This window comes from Nycticebus coucang, chromosome 10 (genome assembly GCF_027406575.1).
Source record: "Nycticebus coucang isolate mNycCou1 chromosome 10, mNycCou1.pri, whole genome shotgun sequence".
In the NCBI taxonomy this organism is placed as follows: Eukaryota; Metazoa; Chordata; class Mammalia; order Primates; family Lorisidae; genus Nycticebus; species Nycticebus coucang.
This window is the reverse complement of record NC_069789.1, coordinates 15,892,306-15,910,669: the sequence shown is the minus strand read 5'-3', so window position 1 is coordinate 15,910,669 and position 18,364 is coordinate 15,892,306. Positions and strand designations below refer to the sequence as shown.

Genomic DNA, 18,364 nt, shown 5'->3' with positions numbered 1-18,364 from the left:
TCCCTGTTCTTCTCGTTCAGACTTTTCAGTCATTCTGCGCCAATGTCTTTTTCCTCCCCACCTCTTATTCATTCAGGCTTTAGTCCATATAGTCAGTATCAGTTCTTTTCTGACCACACATATGTGTATTACTGAACCTTTTCTTGCTAAGTAAGGTCACTGTTTCAGACAGCCTCTGAGTAAAATAAAGAAATGCAACTAAATGAAAACACTTTATTCTAGTTCTTCCTCCTTGGGCCTATTGAACTGAGCCCTCAAAAGAATAAGATATGGAGCTGGGTGGAGGGTGGTTGCACGATACCTGTCAAGGCACTAAATACCACAGAATTGTTCACTTTAAAATGGTTAACTTTATAATGTGTGAATTTAACCTCAATTAAAGGATGGGCTACTTATTCACTACTTGTAATTGGGTGCTAGCCTCCCACCTCTGATGCTCCGCACCTCACCCTAACACGTAGCACTCTCTTTTGGGAAGTGTGGGCACTACTTGTCACAGGGACTTCACCTCTTTTTAGAGTATGTGTTTAGGGGAGAGTCCAAATGATGAAATCAGGGTTACTGGAGGGCAGAGACTATGACTTGTTCATTCCCAGACCCTTGACAGTCTTAGCACACAGCAAACATTTTGTTTTTTTCCTGGAGATGTGGCAGCCATGTGAATAAAGTAATTCCATTGTAAGATCTTTGATTCCACTCATTAGCCTTTAGTTGGGGTTTTTGACTGATGTATCTGATGTATCTGATACATGTGACTGATGTATCAGTGACTGATGGATCTGATGTCTTGATTGGTCATCTCAATGTAATCTTGTACCTTGTCTGACACCTTGTAATAAATAGCATTAAAGGAACAAGCTGGTGAAGTGCTGCTGCCACCTGCTGATGGAAACTGCTGGCTGCTAGGACACTGCACCCCCAGGCTTATGTCACAGAGTTTGTGTATAAACTTGCTAACAATCAGATAGAAAAGTGAAATGTTTTTCTGCGCTCGGAAATGCCATTCTAGAAAGCTGCTTCTCCTTGAATTTCTAACATTTAAACTTGTCTAGATAGGATTATTTATCTACTTTTGCTGTGTTGGAAAGTAAATTATGTCAATTTAGGTTAAGAAGAAAACACAATCTTTGAGTTATGTAATATTTATGCATTTGAAACTAGTCATACTGGTTTGAGTAAGGGGTTCTGGCTTTTTTATATCAGAAACTTTTACTTTCCTTTTTCTTTTAGCTTTCCAAGGAATCCCTTCAGTCAGTTGATGTCCTCCGAGAGGAAGTTAATGAGATCTTGGATGAAATGAGTCACAAACTGCGTCTGGGAGCCATTCGCTTTTTTGCCTTTGCCCTCAGTAAAATATTTAAACAAATTTTCTCGAAGGTGTGTGTAAATGAGGAAGGTATTCAGAAAGTGAGTATTGTCAAGGACAGCCTCTTTTTCACTCCACACAGTTTAGTCAACTCACAGATACCTCACTTGGGTGGGAAATGCCTAAGGCCCAGTTACCAGGCCCCTTGTCTGGAAGTAGAGGGTGTGCCTCTCTTGTTTTTTGTATTTTTTAAATTTCAGATTAATATGAGGGTGCAAAGGATTAGGTTACAATGTTTGCTTTTGTTAGGCACGGTCCCAATTGTAGTTGTGACTCTCACCCAGGAAGTGTGCCTTATACCCTTATATTGTGCCCATTAGGTGAGAATGTACCAATCCCCTCCCCCCCACCTTGTCTGTACCCCTCCTCCCTCCCTCTTCCTTTTAACTTTGGACCTACAGCCTTCAGACTTAGTCAAGTAACTTAATGTCAGATACTCACTAAAGTTATAAAAGTAATAAAAGAACTTCTATATACACTTTACCTAGATTTCTCTACATTTCCTTTATCCTTTTCCCAATAACTCTGGTGTGTTTTTCTTACAATTAAGAAAATGCTGTCATGGAACAGTTACCAAATAAGAATATTTGAGGTAATACACACCTCACTTGTGTTTCACCAGTTACTTCCTGTGTAGCTAAAGAAAATGCTGGAGCTTGTGTTGCATTCTGCTTCCATATCTCTTTAGACTAAATCTCTAGAACAAGTTCTTGGTCTTTTTGTTTTATGTTTCACAATAATATGTTTTTATAGAACAAGCCAATTATTTTATAGTGTTTCTTGATTTGGATTTGAGTTATGCTATTTCAGTATTTGATTTGGGTTGTGTCCTTTTGGTAAGAATACCCCAGAAACAATGTTGTATTTTTCTCAATGCATCATATTGGGAGCAAATGTTGTGTGTTTGTTACATTAGTAGAGATGTTCACTTTGCTCAGTTGGTTAAGGTGGTGACAGCCAGGTTTCTCCACTGTTATTTGTACTTTTATAATTAACAAGTATCTTGTGGAGAGACACTTTGAGAAGGGTTAAGTATCCTGTTTTCCATCATATTTCCCTCACTGTTTTTTGCTTTCATTGATGATTTTTGCCTGAAAGAGTTATTACTGTAATGATTTCCAAATAATGAATTTTTTAATTTCATCATTCCTACTGTTTATTTTTACTTTTTCCTGTGAGGAAGAGCTTTCCCTATGAAAATCGTTTTTATTTACTTACATATTTTTAATGTTTTTTATCCTGGGAAAGTTCTGACCTTTATTTGCCTTCTTCCTCATGCCTTTTAATATTTTGTTTTTATTCAGTCTTTTAGTTTCCTGTCAAGTATTTCTCCTTCCTTCTATGACTGTTTTCAAAATTGCCATCTTATGCTCTGGATCTCCCAAAGAATATTCAGTATGGTGTGTTCGGGCCAGGGAGTGTCAGTGAGAAATGTCTTAATTGATACAAATTACTTGGCTTCAGTTGTTATTAGTTATTTGATACCAGTGAGTATTCCTTTTTTTTTGAGACCGAGCCTCAAGCTGTTGCCCTGGGTAGAGGGCCGTGGCATCACAACTCACAGCAACCTCTAACTCCTGGGTTCAAGCGATTTTCCTGCCTCAGCCTCCCAAGTAGCTGGGACTACAGGTGCCCGCCACAACGCCTGGCTTTTGGCTTTTTTGGTTGCAGCCATCATTGTTGTTTGGCGGGCAGGGCTAGATTCGAACCCGCCAGCTCAGGTATATGTGGCTGGCACCTTAGCTGCTTGAGCCACAGGCACCGAGCCACCAGTGAGTATTCTTAAGGTGGATAGCTTGGAAGGATATGTCTGAAGGATATATCTGGAAATTCAGACATATCCTTCCCAGCTTCATGGTGCCCATTGTTCTTGGCAGTGTATCCAGAGAAATATTATTCCTCTTACTTTGTCCTAATAATTTATAGGTTTATTTTTATTCTCCCCAAGCTTTATTTTCTCTTAGTGCAAACAACCAGTCCATTGAAGTGCTTAACACTTGACTAGTTAAGTCAGACTGACTTGAGTTTAGTTCCCAGCCCCACCATAATTGGATGCATGATCATTTTACATTGAAGAAGCTGAGGCTTAAACCTTATTAATAAATATGTGATATTAAAAAATGCATATGAGATGACTAATATGTAAAATAGTACCTACCCAACTAATAGTGATCATCACTCTTATTACTATTCTAATCCATAAAAAATTACATTTTTAATATTCTCTTTATGTAAAATCATTTAACAAGCACTCTGAAACAATATTCGTGCCTTTTCAGGGAAAATCGTGTATAAGGAAGATGGAAAAAGATGATTAGTATTCGCTCTGTACATAGTCTTATTTTTCCATTTTCTGATTTGAGATATGATTTTATTACATGACAACTGAAATGATTTCAAACATAACATTTATTTTCAAGCTACAACGAGCCATCCAGGAGCACCCTGTTGTCCTGCTGCCCAGTCACCGAAGTTACATTGACTTCCTGATGCTGTCTTTTCTTTTATACAACTATGACTTACCTGTGCCAGTTATAGCAGCAGGAATGGGTAAAGATTGTTTTTCTACTTTTTTTAACTATAAAAATTAATATGTTCACTGGCATGATTCTAGCATTACCAAGGTATTAGAAAGAGGTGATGAAAACAGCCTCTCCTGAATGTGCTTTGCCATCCTAAACGACATGCACAGGCATTTGTAGGACTCTTTGGTTTAGGCTTGAAAAATGAAACTGTATTACTACCTTCATGTGTTACTTGCGTTTTACTTTTATCTGATCGTATATTGGTGGCTATCTGTCCAACCAGTAAATAAATCTAAACATTTTTAATATATTTTTAATTGGGATAAAATATACATAACATAAAATTTACCACCTCACCCTCTTTAAGTGTGTGCTTCAGTGCTGTTAAGTATTAACACTGTTGTGTTACCATTATAGCTCTTTTCATCTTGCAGAGCTGAAGCAGTACCCATTAAACATATTCCTTACTCTACCCTCCCTCGGCCCTGGCAACTACCATTCCCTTTTCTGTCTCCACGAATTTAACTACACTAGATACCACATATAAGTGGAATCAGGCAGTATTTGTCCTTCTGTGACTATACTGTGAAATGTGTACTTTGACTTAGCATAATGCCCTCATGGTGCATCCATGTTGTAGCATAGGTCAGAATTTCCTTCCTTTTTAAAGTTTGAAAAACATATCTGCTGAAGATATGTTTCAATTTTTTTAGATGTAAACCAAGAAATAGAATTGGTGGATCATAAGGTAATTTTATTTTTAATTTCTTGAGGAAACACCATACTGTTTTATACAGCAGCTGCACCACATTGCATCCCACCAGCAGTGCACAGGACGTCCACTTTTCCACATCCTTGCCAACACTTACTTTCTGAGTTTTCTCTATAATAATCATTCTGATGGGTGTGAAGTGGTATCTCTTGTAGTTTTAATTTGTATTTCCCTAATGATAAGCATCCTTTTTTGTGCTTGTTGAATTTTATAGTTTACGGTCTTATATTTAAGTCTTTGATCCATTGAGTTAACTTTTGTATATGGTGTAAGGTAATGGTCCAAGTTCATGTCTAACAATGTTTTTAATAGTCTTTAATATCCAGCACTTTGGACATATCATAGTTCAGTAGTTTTATTGTAACAAACTGTTGCAATGTGAAATATCAGTGCTTTTATTTCTATAAGATAGATTCTTAAAGGAAGATAGCTAAGGCAAGTAAATTGTATATCAGCTCCCTTTCAGGGTAGCCAAGAAAGCTGACAGTCAAGTGTACATTTTTGTTAATGAATGTAGTAAACAGTAAGGTAAAAAAGTCAGAGGTAAGGACTGTTTTAAAACTGCTGATGGAACTCTTCTACTCATACCAAGTTTACTTTATTCATCTCTTCCACTAAAAGTAAGGTGACATTTCCAGGCTGTCCAGGGCATGAAGGACAGGACACATGTTGTTGGTTGTCAAGTTAAACAGGGCTGGCTAAAGAAATCAGCATCATGAATGTTGTTATGTTGTCATGTTACCCTGCTGTTGTCACTGGTTGCTAGCTGGCCTGGTAGCATATGTAGTGGTGTTTGGAGTGACACAGGTAACCTCCCAGTGAGCACCCAGCCCACAGAGTCTCTTCATAATTCTGCTAGATGTCTCACAAGGATTTTCTTTCTTTTTTTTTTTTTTGCAGTTTTTTTGGCTGGGGCTGGGTTTGAACCCACCACCTCTGGTATATGGGGCTGGTGCTCTACTCCTTTGAGCCACAGGCACTTTCCATGGAATATTTCTATATTAAAAAAAAAAAAAGTTTTTTTTTTTTTTTGTTTGGGAAAGAGTCTCACTTTGTTGCCCTCACTTGCATGAAATCTGTCTTCACAAGGTCTGAGTTTAGATCTTTATAGAAAGTTCCAAGATCTGCAAATAAATATTAACCTGTCTCTTATTTTTCAGACTTCCTGGGAATGAAAGTGATTGGTGAGCTGCTACGAATGTCGGGTGCCTTTTTCATGCGGCGTACCTTTGGTGGCAATAAACTCTACTGGGCTGTATTCTCTGAATATGTAAAAACTATGCTACGGGTAAATGCAGATCATTACTGAGTACTTTCAAGCTATATTTTCTTTCCACTGGTGTTTGCATATTTAAATTTTTAACTTCTGAACAGACCACTGGGGTGTTATTTCCCCTCAAGGAATGTCCATAAGCTCAGCAATCTGTTTAATCTGTGTGACTCTCTTGTTCAAGTTTCACTGTAAGCAATGTTTGTTCAGGTAGCTGGGGAGGGAGCCTGGGAAAAGAAATCAAAAGGGCATTCATCATTTTGCGAGTAGGCAATGGGTTTTGTGTTTTGTTTTGTTTGTGTTTTCTCTTTAAAGAATGGTTATGCTCCTGTTGAATTTTTCCTCGAAGGGACAAGAAGCCGCTCTGCCAAGACATTGACTCCTAAATTTGGTAGGTCACTACAGATCAGAAGGAAAAACACAAACCCAAAGCTTTAGGTGTGGTGTCATCATAGCTGCTACGTAGAACTCGATACCTTGCTTTTAACAAGACTTGTTTTCTTTGTAAGTGTAATTACTTCACTTTATATTTATGGGTTTAGTGTATAATGTATACTTTTAGTATCTTTCTGTTTATGTGGCAAAAACACATAAATGGCTGCTCTAGACTTCAATATGTATAGTAAATGTTTCTCCCTGTGTTTACAGGTCTTCTGAATATTGTAATGGAGCCATTTTTTAAAAGAGAAGTTTTTGATACCTACCTTGTTCCAATTAGCATCAGTTATGATAAGATACTGGAAGAAAGTCTTTATGTATATGAGCTTCTAGGGGTTCCTAAGCCAAAAGAATCTACAAGTGTACGTAAAGGATGGCTAAACTTAATTTTATTTGAATTCAGAGACTATACTAACTTATATGTCAATTAATTTCTAAATATACTCCTTTTCCACTCCTGCGGTACTATTAGGGACTGTTGAAAGCCAGAAGGATTCTTTCTGAAAATTTTGGAAGCATCCATGTGTACTTTGGAGACCCTGTGTCACTTCGATCTCTGGCAGCTGGGAGGATGAATCGGAGCCCGTATAACTTGGTTCCAAGGTGCAAGGCCTATGTTTTAATAATAGTCATAGAAATAAGGATTAAAATCTCAAAGCATGAATTGTTACTCTTGAATTGACCACTTGTGAGACTAATACTTGGTTTACTTAAGTTCACACAGCAAATTACCAGGGATGCTGTGTTGTTGTATTGTTATCAGCGGAAAGCTTCAAGTAAAGAATTACGTGCTTGCCAAAGCAATCATCAGTTGTGGGAGATCTATGTCAAGCATGCAAAGTCAGACACTGATCACTCTTCTCGGGGGAACTAACAAAGTGGGAACAAATGATGCCATTATTGACAAACAAGCACAAAAATTGTTGAGCATTGTTAGGACAGCCAAAGTATGTACTAAGTGTTATTTTTTATTCTAGAAAGGATCACATAATAATAATTATGAATGGAAGTGATTCTCCGTTCTTAAGAACATTATAGCTTTATGGGCAAGAAAATATTAGTTTCTTTCAGGATGTAAGCTATAGATTACGTTTGGGTTTTCTTAATTTAAAGAAATATTCCTGTACATAAGGGAGACAAACCGCCTCTGCCTCAGGCCTCATATGCCTCAGCCTCGTTCATAGTTTATTGGTAACTTCAGCAGTTCCCCAACAGCCACATTGGTCTTTTTAGAAGCAAATGTTAGCTTTTTGCTGCCACAGACCTCTGTCCCTAGATCCCAAGTTGGGTTGCCAGTTTTTATCTAGTGCAGGGCACCCGGACTGGCTGCAGCTTTCACATTGAGCTACCTTATTATGTGGCTGCTTTTAGGTCATACATATTAATATATATCTGCCCCAGTCAACTCTGTGTTGGCCTCATCATAAACTTCAAAGTTTGGTGATCTATACGTGAGGTCAGGCAAACTGAATTGATGCCAATTCAGTAATTCAATCTCCTGGGGGAGGCATCAATTTTCCCTTAAGTGATATGTCCTATTGATGAAGCAAGAAAAGTTTTTCGCCTAGAACTGAGAATAACAGGACCCTTGAGGGTTTTTTTAATCACTTCTCAAGAATATAACCCTCGGAATGTCTGGGCAGCTTACGCTATAGCAAAGTGAAGAAATGCTTCTTGTAGGTGACTTGAGAGAATTCAGTGCGCAGAAAGTCTGAGAAGCCCTGTGAAGGGTTGTCTTCTACCGTTCCCATCATCCAGGCAGTAGAACTGTAATTGTTGTCTTTGCTCTTCCTTTTAGATACATTCCTCAGAAGCAGTCCGCGGACATGCATGCCTTTGTCACTGAAGTTGCCTACAAAATGCAGCTTCTGCAAATTGAAAACCTAGTTCTGAGCCCCTGGTCCCTAACAGTTGCTGTTCTACTTCAGAACCAGCCATCCATGGACTTTGATGCTCTGGTGGAAAAGACGTTATGGCTGAAAGGCTTAGCCCAGGTGTTCGGAGGGTTTCTTGTTTGGCCCGGTATGTAGGTGAGACATAGGTGGTGAGAATGCTTGCTTAATTTGCAGAAGTTATAGCCTGGACCAGAAAAACCTATAGGAGACTTTTGGCAGAGCATTGGTCAGAGTAAGAAAGAACACCTAATCTGTTCTTACTGCTGTAGGACGTCAGACACAGCATATTGGTTATTGAAGAATAATTATTTACATGTCATCTCCCCTCACAAGACCCCGAATGTCTTGAGGACTAGAATGCCATCTCCTTGGCACCCAGCAGGGTAGAGAATGAAGACACAGATCTTCTTGTAGTCCACAATTCCTTCACTCCACACCTGCTTTACTAAACTACATTATGTTTGCAACCCATTTGTCTCCCTGCATTGTAAGGATTAAAGGTCAGGTTCTATAGAACTTTATGCAATTCTCTGGTAATAACAACTGTATAAAACCCTCATTGGAGCTATGGATACAGTGGGGAGTATGGGATGTGTATGACAATAGTTAGCTTAAGTTGTTTCAGTCTCTTTGCTTTGCAGTTATACAGACTAGAGTTGGAAATGCAATCCTTTCAAGTCTAGACAGTTATTCCTAGCCAAGTATGTCCTGTTTGCTTGTCAGTCCTGTGCTGAGTCCTGGCTGGTGCTGGTACTGCCAGCAGTACAGGGTGAACAGGTATGATCCCTGTCCGGAGGTTGTCCTGATTTGTAGAAAGTAGGGTAGGTGGGTGGTGTGTGAACTGGCAGTGAGTGTTGAGTGAGATGGAGATGAAGAGCTATGGACACGCTGTGGAGAGTGCTGGAGACTTCTGTGGTGGAAAGGGCCACACTCTTCCTGATTTCATAGAAGTGACCCTTGAGCTAAGCTTGACAGAAAAGTAGCAGTTCTTCAGGAAGATGGGGTGAGCAGCCTTGCCAAGGAAGGCACAAGGAAACACAAGTGGGTGGCCCAGGCACCAAGGATGCATTGGTGATGCTAAAATGTTGGCTCCAGGAGAGGGAGTGGTGGAGGATGAAGATGTGGAGATTGCTGGTCAAACAGCCCTGCGGGCCTTGGGGCTCTGTACTGAAACCTCTAGTTTAGTGGAAGCACTTAGGGATTATAAGCAGAGAAGAATTGTAGGTTGGCCTTTGGAAAACAACCTGGTATCAGTTTTAAACTGGACTCAGTGGGAGAGACTAGAGGAGGGAAGACGAGGCCTGAGGCTGCTGTGCCCAGATGAGAAGTAAAGAGGCTTGGACCACAGCAGGGGCACTGCCAAGGTACAGGTACAAGGTGTCCAGGCAGAATCACTGTCACATGCCGTTCACCATTAGGGAACAAAAGATGAGTCAGACATCTGTTCTAAGTACTGAGAAAGGTGAGGGGCAGGAGAAGGACTTGTTTCTGCTACAAGGTGAAGAGTGTTGGGAGTTGTGAGAAACAGGTAAAGTGCTAAGCCCATCACTATTGGCCCAGGAACATGTGAAAACATAGGTGCCTATCTTTCTAAAGTGTTTTGCTTTTTCAATATGAGATAAATAAGTGACTAATTCATAGCTAAAAGTGACTATTCAGGCACTATGGTAACTCTTACTACTATAATGAAGTGAGGGTTGGTATCCAAGTGATGCAGAATAGTGGGGATGGTTAAATATAATTCCTAATTTAGAACAGGTTATTAATTTCCCATGCTGTGGTTAATTGTTAAATATTGCCATCTCTTCGTTATGCTTCTGCAGTTCTAGCTGCTGGGCTTTCTGCAGGCCAGTGTAGTTTTGGGTGGTCAGCTACATGAGGCGGCTGCTTTAGTTCACTTTGATGTGGTAAATTTCCTTGGTATCCCTCTGTGCACATGAGGGCCTCATGGTGGGACTGTTATCTCTTTGGGTTGCCCTTTGATCCACCTGCAAGGTGATATTCTTGCCTCCTTGGGATAAGTCTCAGCAACGTGTGTGTGTGTATGAAATGTGTGCATACGTGTGTGAAGTATGTCTTACTGTACTCATTACACTAAATCATGGGCCTTTTGTCTTAGTATTATTGCATTCACATGCTTGTGATTTTCCAGTTTATGTGACTTCCTATTACAAAACTCCGGATACCCTTAGCTCCTGAGGTAGACAGGGGAAGTATTGATTTTTAGAGTGGAATTTACATACGTTTCAAAATGGCAGACAGATTTGGGGTCGATAAGAAAGTATCTTATTACATGTTCTCAGATAGGGATTTGATTTATCAAACAGTATTGTTCAGATTTTCTTCCATACAATATTGTTATCTCAAATGGTAAAGATAAAACCTAACACTTGAAAATAAATGTCTGTGCAGCTACTATTAATAGCATTAACTATTCAAGGCCTAGGACTCCTACAATGATCCATCTCATAGGAATAACTTGTTTTTGTGTGTAGACAACGAACCTGCTGAAGAAGTGGTCCAGTCCAGCATTCTTCTGCATTCCAACATTGCCACTCTTGTCAGAGACCAGGTGATTCTGAAAGTGGATGCCGGAGACTCAGAAGTGGTTGATGGACTTATTTTCCAGCACGTCACTCTCCTTATGTGCTCCGCTTATAGGAACCAGCTGCTCAACATTTTTGTCCGTCCGTCCTTAGTAGCTATAGCATTGCAGATGACACCTGGGTTCAGGAAAGGTAACTTTCAGGAATGTGATCTTGAATTTTAGGACAGGCCTGACCACTCTTTTCCCTGTAGGGAACAACATTTGAAGCCTTGTGGTATTCAGCCATACCCATGTAGCCCTTCCTCCAGTAAGGAACAGGCCTGTGCACTCAGGAAAAGTTAGCTTTGTTCCCTAAATATATGGCCATCTGCTTAGAATTCTGGAATTGGAAGGGCCTAGAAATCATCTAATCTAAACCTCTCCTGCTGTGAGTAAGAAAGATTAGGCCTAGAAAGTTACCAGTTACTCAGAGACGGATCTGGCATTTGAGCACAGGTCTCAGACTGTTTCTGCTATAGCAGCTCCCTGGTCCTGTAGAGGCAGATGGGGTGGGTAAGCTGTCCAGCAATCTGTGAGTGCTTACTATATGCACAGTAGCTTTCTAGCTGCACTGAGGAATGGAAAAATTAGTAAGACAGTTCTCCTTCTCCAGAGCCTACACTCAAGGCCTGGGGTTTCTGCCCAGGCTACATGTTAGAATTATGGAGAGGGCGGGGTGAGCCTTACCCCAAAGATCCTTCACTTGGTCTGGGGTATGGGCAAGCCATTGGTGTTCTGCTCTGGTCTCAGTTTTTCAAAGCTGCTCAGGTGATTCTAAGGAAAAATGCTAAAGATATGGTAAAGATCCCTGGATATATGAATATAGAGGGCAATTAAGAAATCAGTTCCTTTTCTACTAGGGAATGGCAAGGCAGGGGAAGTGAAGTGCCTTGGCTTGTAAGGACTATGGTGTCTTGCTTGTTACCAGACTGACTGATTACAAGCCGGCTTATAATTTAGATTTGGTCATTTAAAACTATGCTGGACTAGTTTAATTTATAGGTAAAATTTAGATTGATTTTTGTTCCTTTTAGGGGAACTTAATTCTTGCCCCTGTTATATGAATAAAACATATAAATAAAACATACGCCTTTGAAATACAGCATTTGGGCATATCATGGACTTCGTGATACTCCTTGAAAGTTTAAAAAGCAATGTTGTAATTTTATGTGATTAATTTATTTCTAGAGGACATCTACAGTTGCTTCAGTTTCCTACATGATGTTTTTTCAGATGAGTTCATCTTCCTTCCAGGAAACATTTTAAAGGTAAATTCTTTACAACAAAGGGCAGGTATGCCTGCAGTGTGAGTTTCAGAAACATCAATCATGAATCCACAGACTTGTCACAGGCAATGTGTCATCCTTCTTTTCAAGGTGAAGCAGAGCAGGCATGAAGAGAGACTAGGGCATACAGTTTAGCAGACTGTAAACCCAGGTCAAGTTCACCTAATGACTTATGGATGATTTGGTGATTTGGTGAGAGGAATGGTTCTTTGAACCATTAGTGAGGACACTGTAAATAAACTAACTCTATTTTAGTGATCATTTAAAAAATCAGCATTCGGGCGGCGCCTGTGGCTCAAGGAGTAGGGTGCCGGTCCCATATGCCGGAGGTGGTGGGTTCAAACCCAGCCCCAGCCAAAATAAATAAATAAATAAATAAAATAAAAAATCAGCATTCATTTTTTCTTTTAACACCTTGTGGGAATGAGTTAGCCAGGTACATGCCTTTTGTTTTGAGAGTAGTGAATGATGTTCTTGCCTGGTGGTGTGGACAACTGAGAAGCTGCCAGGCTCCAGGAGCAGGGTTCTTGCCTGGTTGGCTGGGACAGGGAGTGACAGAGTAGGTGAGGGGTGTGCTGTGCATTGCTAAGGTCTGGTTTTATTGGTAGAGAGTGAGGGCAGGAGTGTTGCAGGTTTTGAGCATAAGTATAATTCTAAGTATTTTTAAGACTTGCTATATGAGATTCCTGTTTAAACTAAGGAATGTGGCTGTGTAGAGGGAAACAAAATCCATCACCCAGGTCATAATTTCTAAGGGTTTTCTACATTTTTTGTGTTTGAGGATCAACATTTTAAATGTTAGATCAAATGCTTCCCTGGCTACTGTCTTAATCTCCAGAACTGTTCTGGCGGGGGGGAGGGGAGGAGGTGCTGTGGAAACTGCTGGTATTCTCTTATTTGAGGGTGTCTGGCTATGTAAGTTGAAATCAGCAGTGTAAACATTAACCTAAAAGAGTGAGTGTCTGATGGCTTCTCCTTCTCCTGCCAGGACTTTGAAGAAGGCTGTTACCTGCTTTGTAAAAGCGAGACCATACAAGTGACTACGAGGGATATCCTAGTTACAGAGAAAGGAAATACTGTGTTGGAATTTTTAATAGGACTCTTTAAGCCTTTTGTGGAATGTTATCAGGTGTGTAAATTTGGCACTCTTCTTGACCGTCCCCATGTTGAACATACAAAGCCTTTCTCGCTCTGCATATTTCTGATCTGAAGGGAAAATATCTTCCCTAAGCAAATGGTAGAACTACAGAGAGATGGACTAATATGATGAATAATTGTGAGAGGTCAAATGCTCCCTGTATATAGAGGAAAGCTTGGTCTATTACAGGCCCAAGAGGATAACAACTTAGTGATGCCATGAGCACAGTATTCATGTGACTACGGTTACACCCAAACATTGTCATATTGTACTTATGTCTTTTGTTCATAGTATGTAGCAAGGAGTTTGATATAAAGTAGGTACTCAGTAAAGGCAAGACTTGAATGATACATAAAGTCAGTTATATTGCTAAATGCTAATATTGGAAGGGAAAAAAAGTTTAAGTACAAGTATCTGAGTTTGTCAGAGCTTTTAGGAGTGATTAGAGAAAAGAGACGATTACGTTCCCAGCAGGAATTGTGCCTGGACTCGGAGCGAGGGAGCTTTAAACGTAAACTGTAGGGGAGGCCTCGCAAATGTTTGAGACAAGAGAATTCAGTGACGTGCAGGTCTGTTTATATGTGTGCTGGCCACGGGCCCCAGGACTGACCTCCTGGCAGAGTGGTGTTTGTGGTCCATGAGCTCAAACAAAAACTCACACTTACTGAGCACCTGATAAGTGCTCTATCTTTTTTTTTTTTTTTTTTTTTTTTAATTTTTTTATTAAATCATAAGTGTATACAATGATATGATTATGGGGCATCATACACTCACTTCATCTTTATTCCTCTTCCTACAGTAAAAATCATCAAGTATTTTCGGGCTTGGCACTTCATTAGATATATTTTGAGGAAAAAAAAAAACCCACAAAATTATAGAAATCTGGCTTCTCTTTTCCTAAGTAGCATAAGAAATTAACCTGATAGTAATTAACTTGCAACCCATTAACTATGAATAATTATGCTTTAATACCAATATCATTTCAAACTGTTTTTTTAATTGTAAGAAATAATATAAGCTCAAAAAAGATGTTCTAAAAGTTCTTCAGCTTTTCTCTGTTCCAGGCTTGAGAGTCTTCAGGGTGCTCTAATATGATAAGTCATTCTCTTAAAGGGGGCAACAAAAAGATATTTACTGTTCTGTTGTATTTGGCTACACTTTTTCTGTTCCCCTTATCCTTCCTCTTATAATCAGATAATTTGCAAATACCTCTTGAGTGAAGAAGAGGACTACTTCAGTGAGAAACAGTACTTGGCTGCAGTCAGAAAATTCACAAGTCAGCTTCTTGATCAAGGTCAGTCATACCTCTGTGGGTTGTAATTTGTTTTAGTTGAGAACAAAAAATAGTCCATTGACTGACTCTTTCTCACCCTCTATGCTAGGTGCCTCTCAGTGTTATGATGTATTATCTTCTGATGTGCAGAAAAATGCCTTAGCAGCTTTTGTGAGGCTTGGTGTGGTGCGGAAGAAGAAGGTGTAAGTACTGGCTGGGATCCTTGGGTGCTTAATGGGCAAGGACATCAGTGACATTTGAGCCCAAATTCCAGAGACACAAAAATGTGTGATCTTGCTAGATCATAATTTACTAACTTTATATTGTACTTTACTTATCCATTCCCTAATTAGGTAAGTCTGTATAACTTGCCCTGAAAATTTTATATGGTTGTGAATAAAAACAGAATTGAAGTAAAGAAAGAAAATACACTAGGCCACTATTTGACTTACTATTGAAATATATAGATGAATTACAAGAAAGATTTTTGGGGAAGTATAATGTGTATGTATGTAGCTATATGACATACAAATACATACATATAGATTATATATATGAGACACGTATGAGTGTATATATGTATAGATACATTGATACTCTCCAAAGTGTGCAAATTTAACAATAATAAAGCTTAATGTGTAACCCTCACAGTCCTGTCTCTTACGGGTCCAAAAGATGAAACTGGAAGTAAGATGGACCTCAAGGGAGACTCTTGAAAAGTACTCTTGCAGTATCTACATTCAGCAACACAGTGTTATAATGGAAATTATTTGTCCCCATGGTTTATGCAATAACAAAGCTTATGAATTCTTTTCTCCTAGAAATAATGAATGTATATTTAATGTGAATGAACCTGCCATAACCAAATTAGAAGAAATGCTTGGTAAGTGCAGCTTAGTATGATACGATGTTTTCACATTGTATTAATCAATATACATTAAAACAAAAAAGTATACCATGGTACCAAACACTGTATCAAAATGAATGGTAGTGGAGTTCTACTGTAGACAGGCAACTACTTATACAATGGTAGTGGAGTTCTACTGTAGATAGGCAACTACTTACATAATCTAGAATTTTCTCAAGGACACTAAAGAGAAAGTACAAAGAAAATTAACAAAGAAACACAAAGAGCATAAAATAAGGAGTCTTCTACAACATTGAGATTCAGTTTCTGACATCACTAGTCTGAGTGAGAAATCCAGACCCTCGACATCTTAGTATTGGTGAGAATACCTATCATTTTTGTCCTTTGATTCATGTTCTCCTTCTCAATTCTTGGGTCCCTTCTTTATCAGGTGAAGAATTGGGGTCAATATCCATATCCCATGAACTTTTTGAATTTAGAACCAGGGATTGATAGCACATCCTTGAGAGAATAACCCAATGCTTACTCTTCTCTAGATCCTGTGAGTTACAAAGAAGTAGTCCTACCCCAAAAAGGTGGAGCCGTTGGTTTATGGTACTTGGAGTTCAAAGTGTTGACATAACAGTGATACAGTGGCTCAGTGGAGGTTGAGAACACTTCTCATGGTAGTAATGGGACAGTTTGAGAAGAGGAGGGTATTAACAGTTGAAAAAAAAATGATTATCTGTTGATTATATTGAATAAACATGGGTATCCTTGAGTAGATCTTACAAATAGTATTTTTGTGCCTGATCTTAATTTAGTACCTTTGTCATACTGTGCTTTGTTGGAATTAGGAGAAGACCAGGACAGGGCACATGGACAGAGGAGACATAGAAGAAAAGGGCTAGAAGTGCAATTAAATGGGTGCCACAGGTAGGGAAGACAGGAGTCCTAGTCTGTGTGGAAGGAAATATGTAGGCTAAAATTCATTCTTCTGTTCATATCCTGTCTGGAAATCTCAGAATATGCAACCTTCAAATTTGGTAAGAGGAGTATATATCTAAAACAACCCCAAAGCTATCGTTCTGTGAGGGTGACCCATGGCTTCATGCTGGGAAGCAGATACAATGTGAGTGTGAACTACTAGAACACACTGAACCCGAAGTCAGAAAACGTGGTAGTTGGCTCCTGGTTCTGGCCCTGTGGCACTGCCTATACTGTCATCGCTTGGGGCGCGTCTTCTATCTCTGCTGACATCTGTTGCTGCACTTGTAAAGTTCTATACAAGTGTTAGGTGTCTGTCTTGGGCGGTGGCTTAAGGAACAGTTGTGTGAGGAATGGCAAAATTTACATCATTTCCTGAAACATCTTTCTCTTTTTAATCTTAGGTGGTAAGATGCCAATAGGAAAACTGGCCACTGCAAAACTTTAATAATTACCAACTAGTTAATGGAAAATTTGGTCATGTAATTGCTGGCAAAGGACTCTTACTACAACAAACAGGGAAGCAGAGGAAGACACACATCTTCTTGTTCTTCACGAGGCTTTGAGGGCAGTGGACTTAGCAGAGGAAGAAGATCGTTGTAAACAGTCCATGTGATCTTCCCCACCACAGTGGTCAAAAGGCATTTGTATACAATGCTGTGTACTTTAAAAGACAAAAATCTTTTGGAAACATGTTTGGAGAAAAGCTAAGCCCTTATTTCACTAACACTTTTGCTTAACTACATGTCTTGAATTTTTATGTTGACTTTGGAATTAAAGTGTGATATCAATACTAAAGGCTCTGACTATTAAAAGTACAGTAAAGGATATGCCTTACATTTCTTGTAGCTTTAATCAAAGTTGCCTCAAACAAGTGTAGGTTTGACATAGATACAATAAATTAGCTAGCTTACTTTAAATTTTGCCACCCAAGTGCCTTAATTAACAAAACTAAACTAATCAAAGTGTATGCAACAGAGAGATGGTATGTAATGTATCATAAATACTCTGAGGAACTCAAGGGCAAAGAATCTTGAAGGAAGCTGGGTGAACACCAGAAACCTTGCTAGGTAGCCTCCTCTGGAGGTGACACACAAGTGGAGGATGGACAGAGCAGCCCTCGAGGTGTAGGATTAGAGTGATAGAGGGGCAGTGGAGTGGTGTGTGCAAAGACCAGTGATCAGGGTGTCCTGGAGTTGTTTCCGGAGGACCCAACAGAACATAAGCCTGGCTGGAACAGGAGTCATGGACAGTAAACATGAAGAGCAAGGCAGTCCAGGCTTCCACAACAAAGTACCATGAACTGGGCGGCTTAAACACAGACATTAATTTTCTCCAGTTCTGAGGTGCTGAAAGTCCAAGATCAAGGTAACCCACACAGTAGCTTTGTTCTGTGGCCTATTTTCTGGGCTTGTGGGTGGCTCCCCTCTCGCTTGTGTGCTTCTGGAGAGGAAGTAAGTTCTCTGCTGCCTCTCTTAAGGACACTAATCCTACCATGAGGACTTCATCTCCGTGACCTCATCTAACCTCCCAAAAGGGCCCATCTCAAAATCCTAGCACACCGAGGTTAAGAGTTTTAACATAAGGGCGGCGCCTGTGGCTCAGTGAGTAGGGTGCCGGACCCATATACCGAGGGTGGTGGGTTCAAACCCAGCCCCGGCCAAAACTGCAACAAAAAAATAGCTGGGCATCGTGGCAGGCACCTGTAGCTACTCGGGAGTCTGAGGCAAGAGAATCGCCTAAACCCAGTAGTTGGAGATTGCTGTGAGCTGTGATGCCACAGCACTCTACTGAGGATGATAAGTGAGACTCTGTCTCTAAAAAAAAAAAAAAAAAAAAGTTTTAACAGAATTTAGGGGTAGGGGTTACAATTCCGTTCATAGCAGGGATCAACATTGACAGTGGTTTAGAGACTTATAGTAAAACATTTGAATTGAAATCTTAAGTTCCACGGGAAGTTATTGAAAAGTTTCTCTAAAT

The 18,364-nt window shown here is 39.7% G+C and overlaps 1 protein-coding gene across 4 annotated transcripts in view; it reads left to right on the top strand.

The window, feature by feature from the left end:
• Positions 1-17,085, top strand: part of GNPAT (glyceronephosphate O-acyltransferase) — a 33,650-nt gene extending 16,565 nt beyond the window's left edge. For 3 of the 4 annotated variants that reach the window (XM_053604715.1, XM_053604716.1, XM_053604719.1), the window contains 14 exons: positions 1,231-1,407; positions 3,787-3,916; positions 5,824-5,951; positions 6,249-6,324; positions 6,582-6,733; positions 6,844-6,974; positions 8,170-8,393; positions 10,762-11,004; positions 12,042-12,121; positions 13,128-13,268; positions 14,472-14,571; positions 14,660-14,753; positions 15,372-15,433; positions 16,789-17,085. In XM_053604715.1, coding sequence (XP_053460690.1) covers positions 1,231-1,407; positions 3,787-3,916; positions 5,824-5,951; positions 6,249-6,324; positions 6,582-6,733; positions 6,844-6,974; positions 8,170-8,393; positions 10,762-11,004; positions 12,042-12,121; positions 13,128-13,268; positions 14,472-14,571; positions 14,660-14,753; positions 15,372-15,433; positions 16,789-16,832 — 1,782 coding nt within the window. In that variant the 3' untranslated portion in view covers positions 16,833-17,085. The remainder of the gene's footprint in view (positions 1-1,230; positions 1,408-3,786; positions 3,917-5,823; positions 5,952-6,248; positions 6,325-6,581; positions 6,734-6,843; positions 6,975-8,169; positions 8,394-10,761; positions 11,005-12,041; positions 12,122-13,127; positions 13,269-14,471; positions 14,572-14,659; positions 14,754-15,371; positions 15,434-16,788) is intronic. The other variant, XM_053604718.1, reaches the window with a different exon arrangement.
• The last annotated feature ends 1,279 nt before the right edge of the window (positions 17,086-18,364 follow it).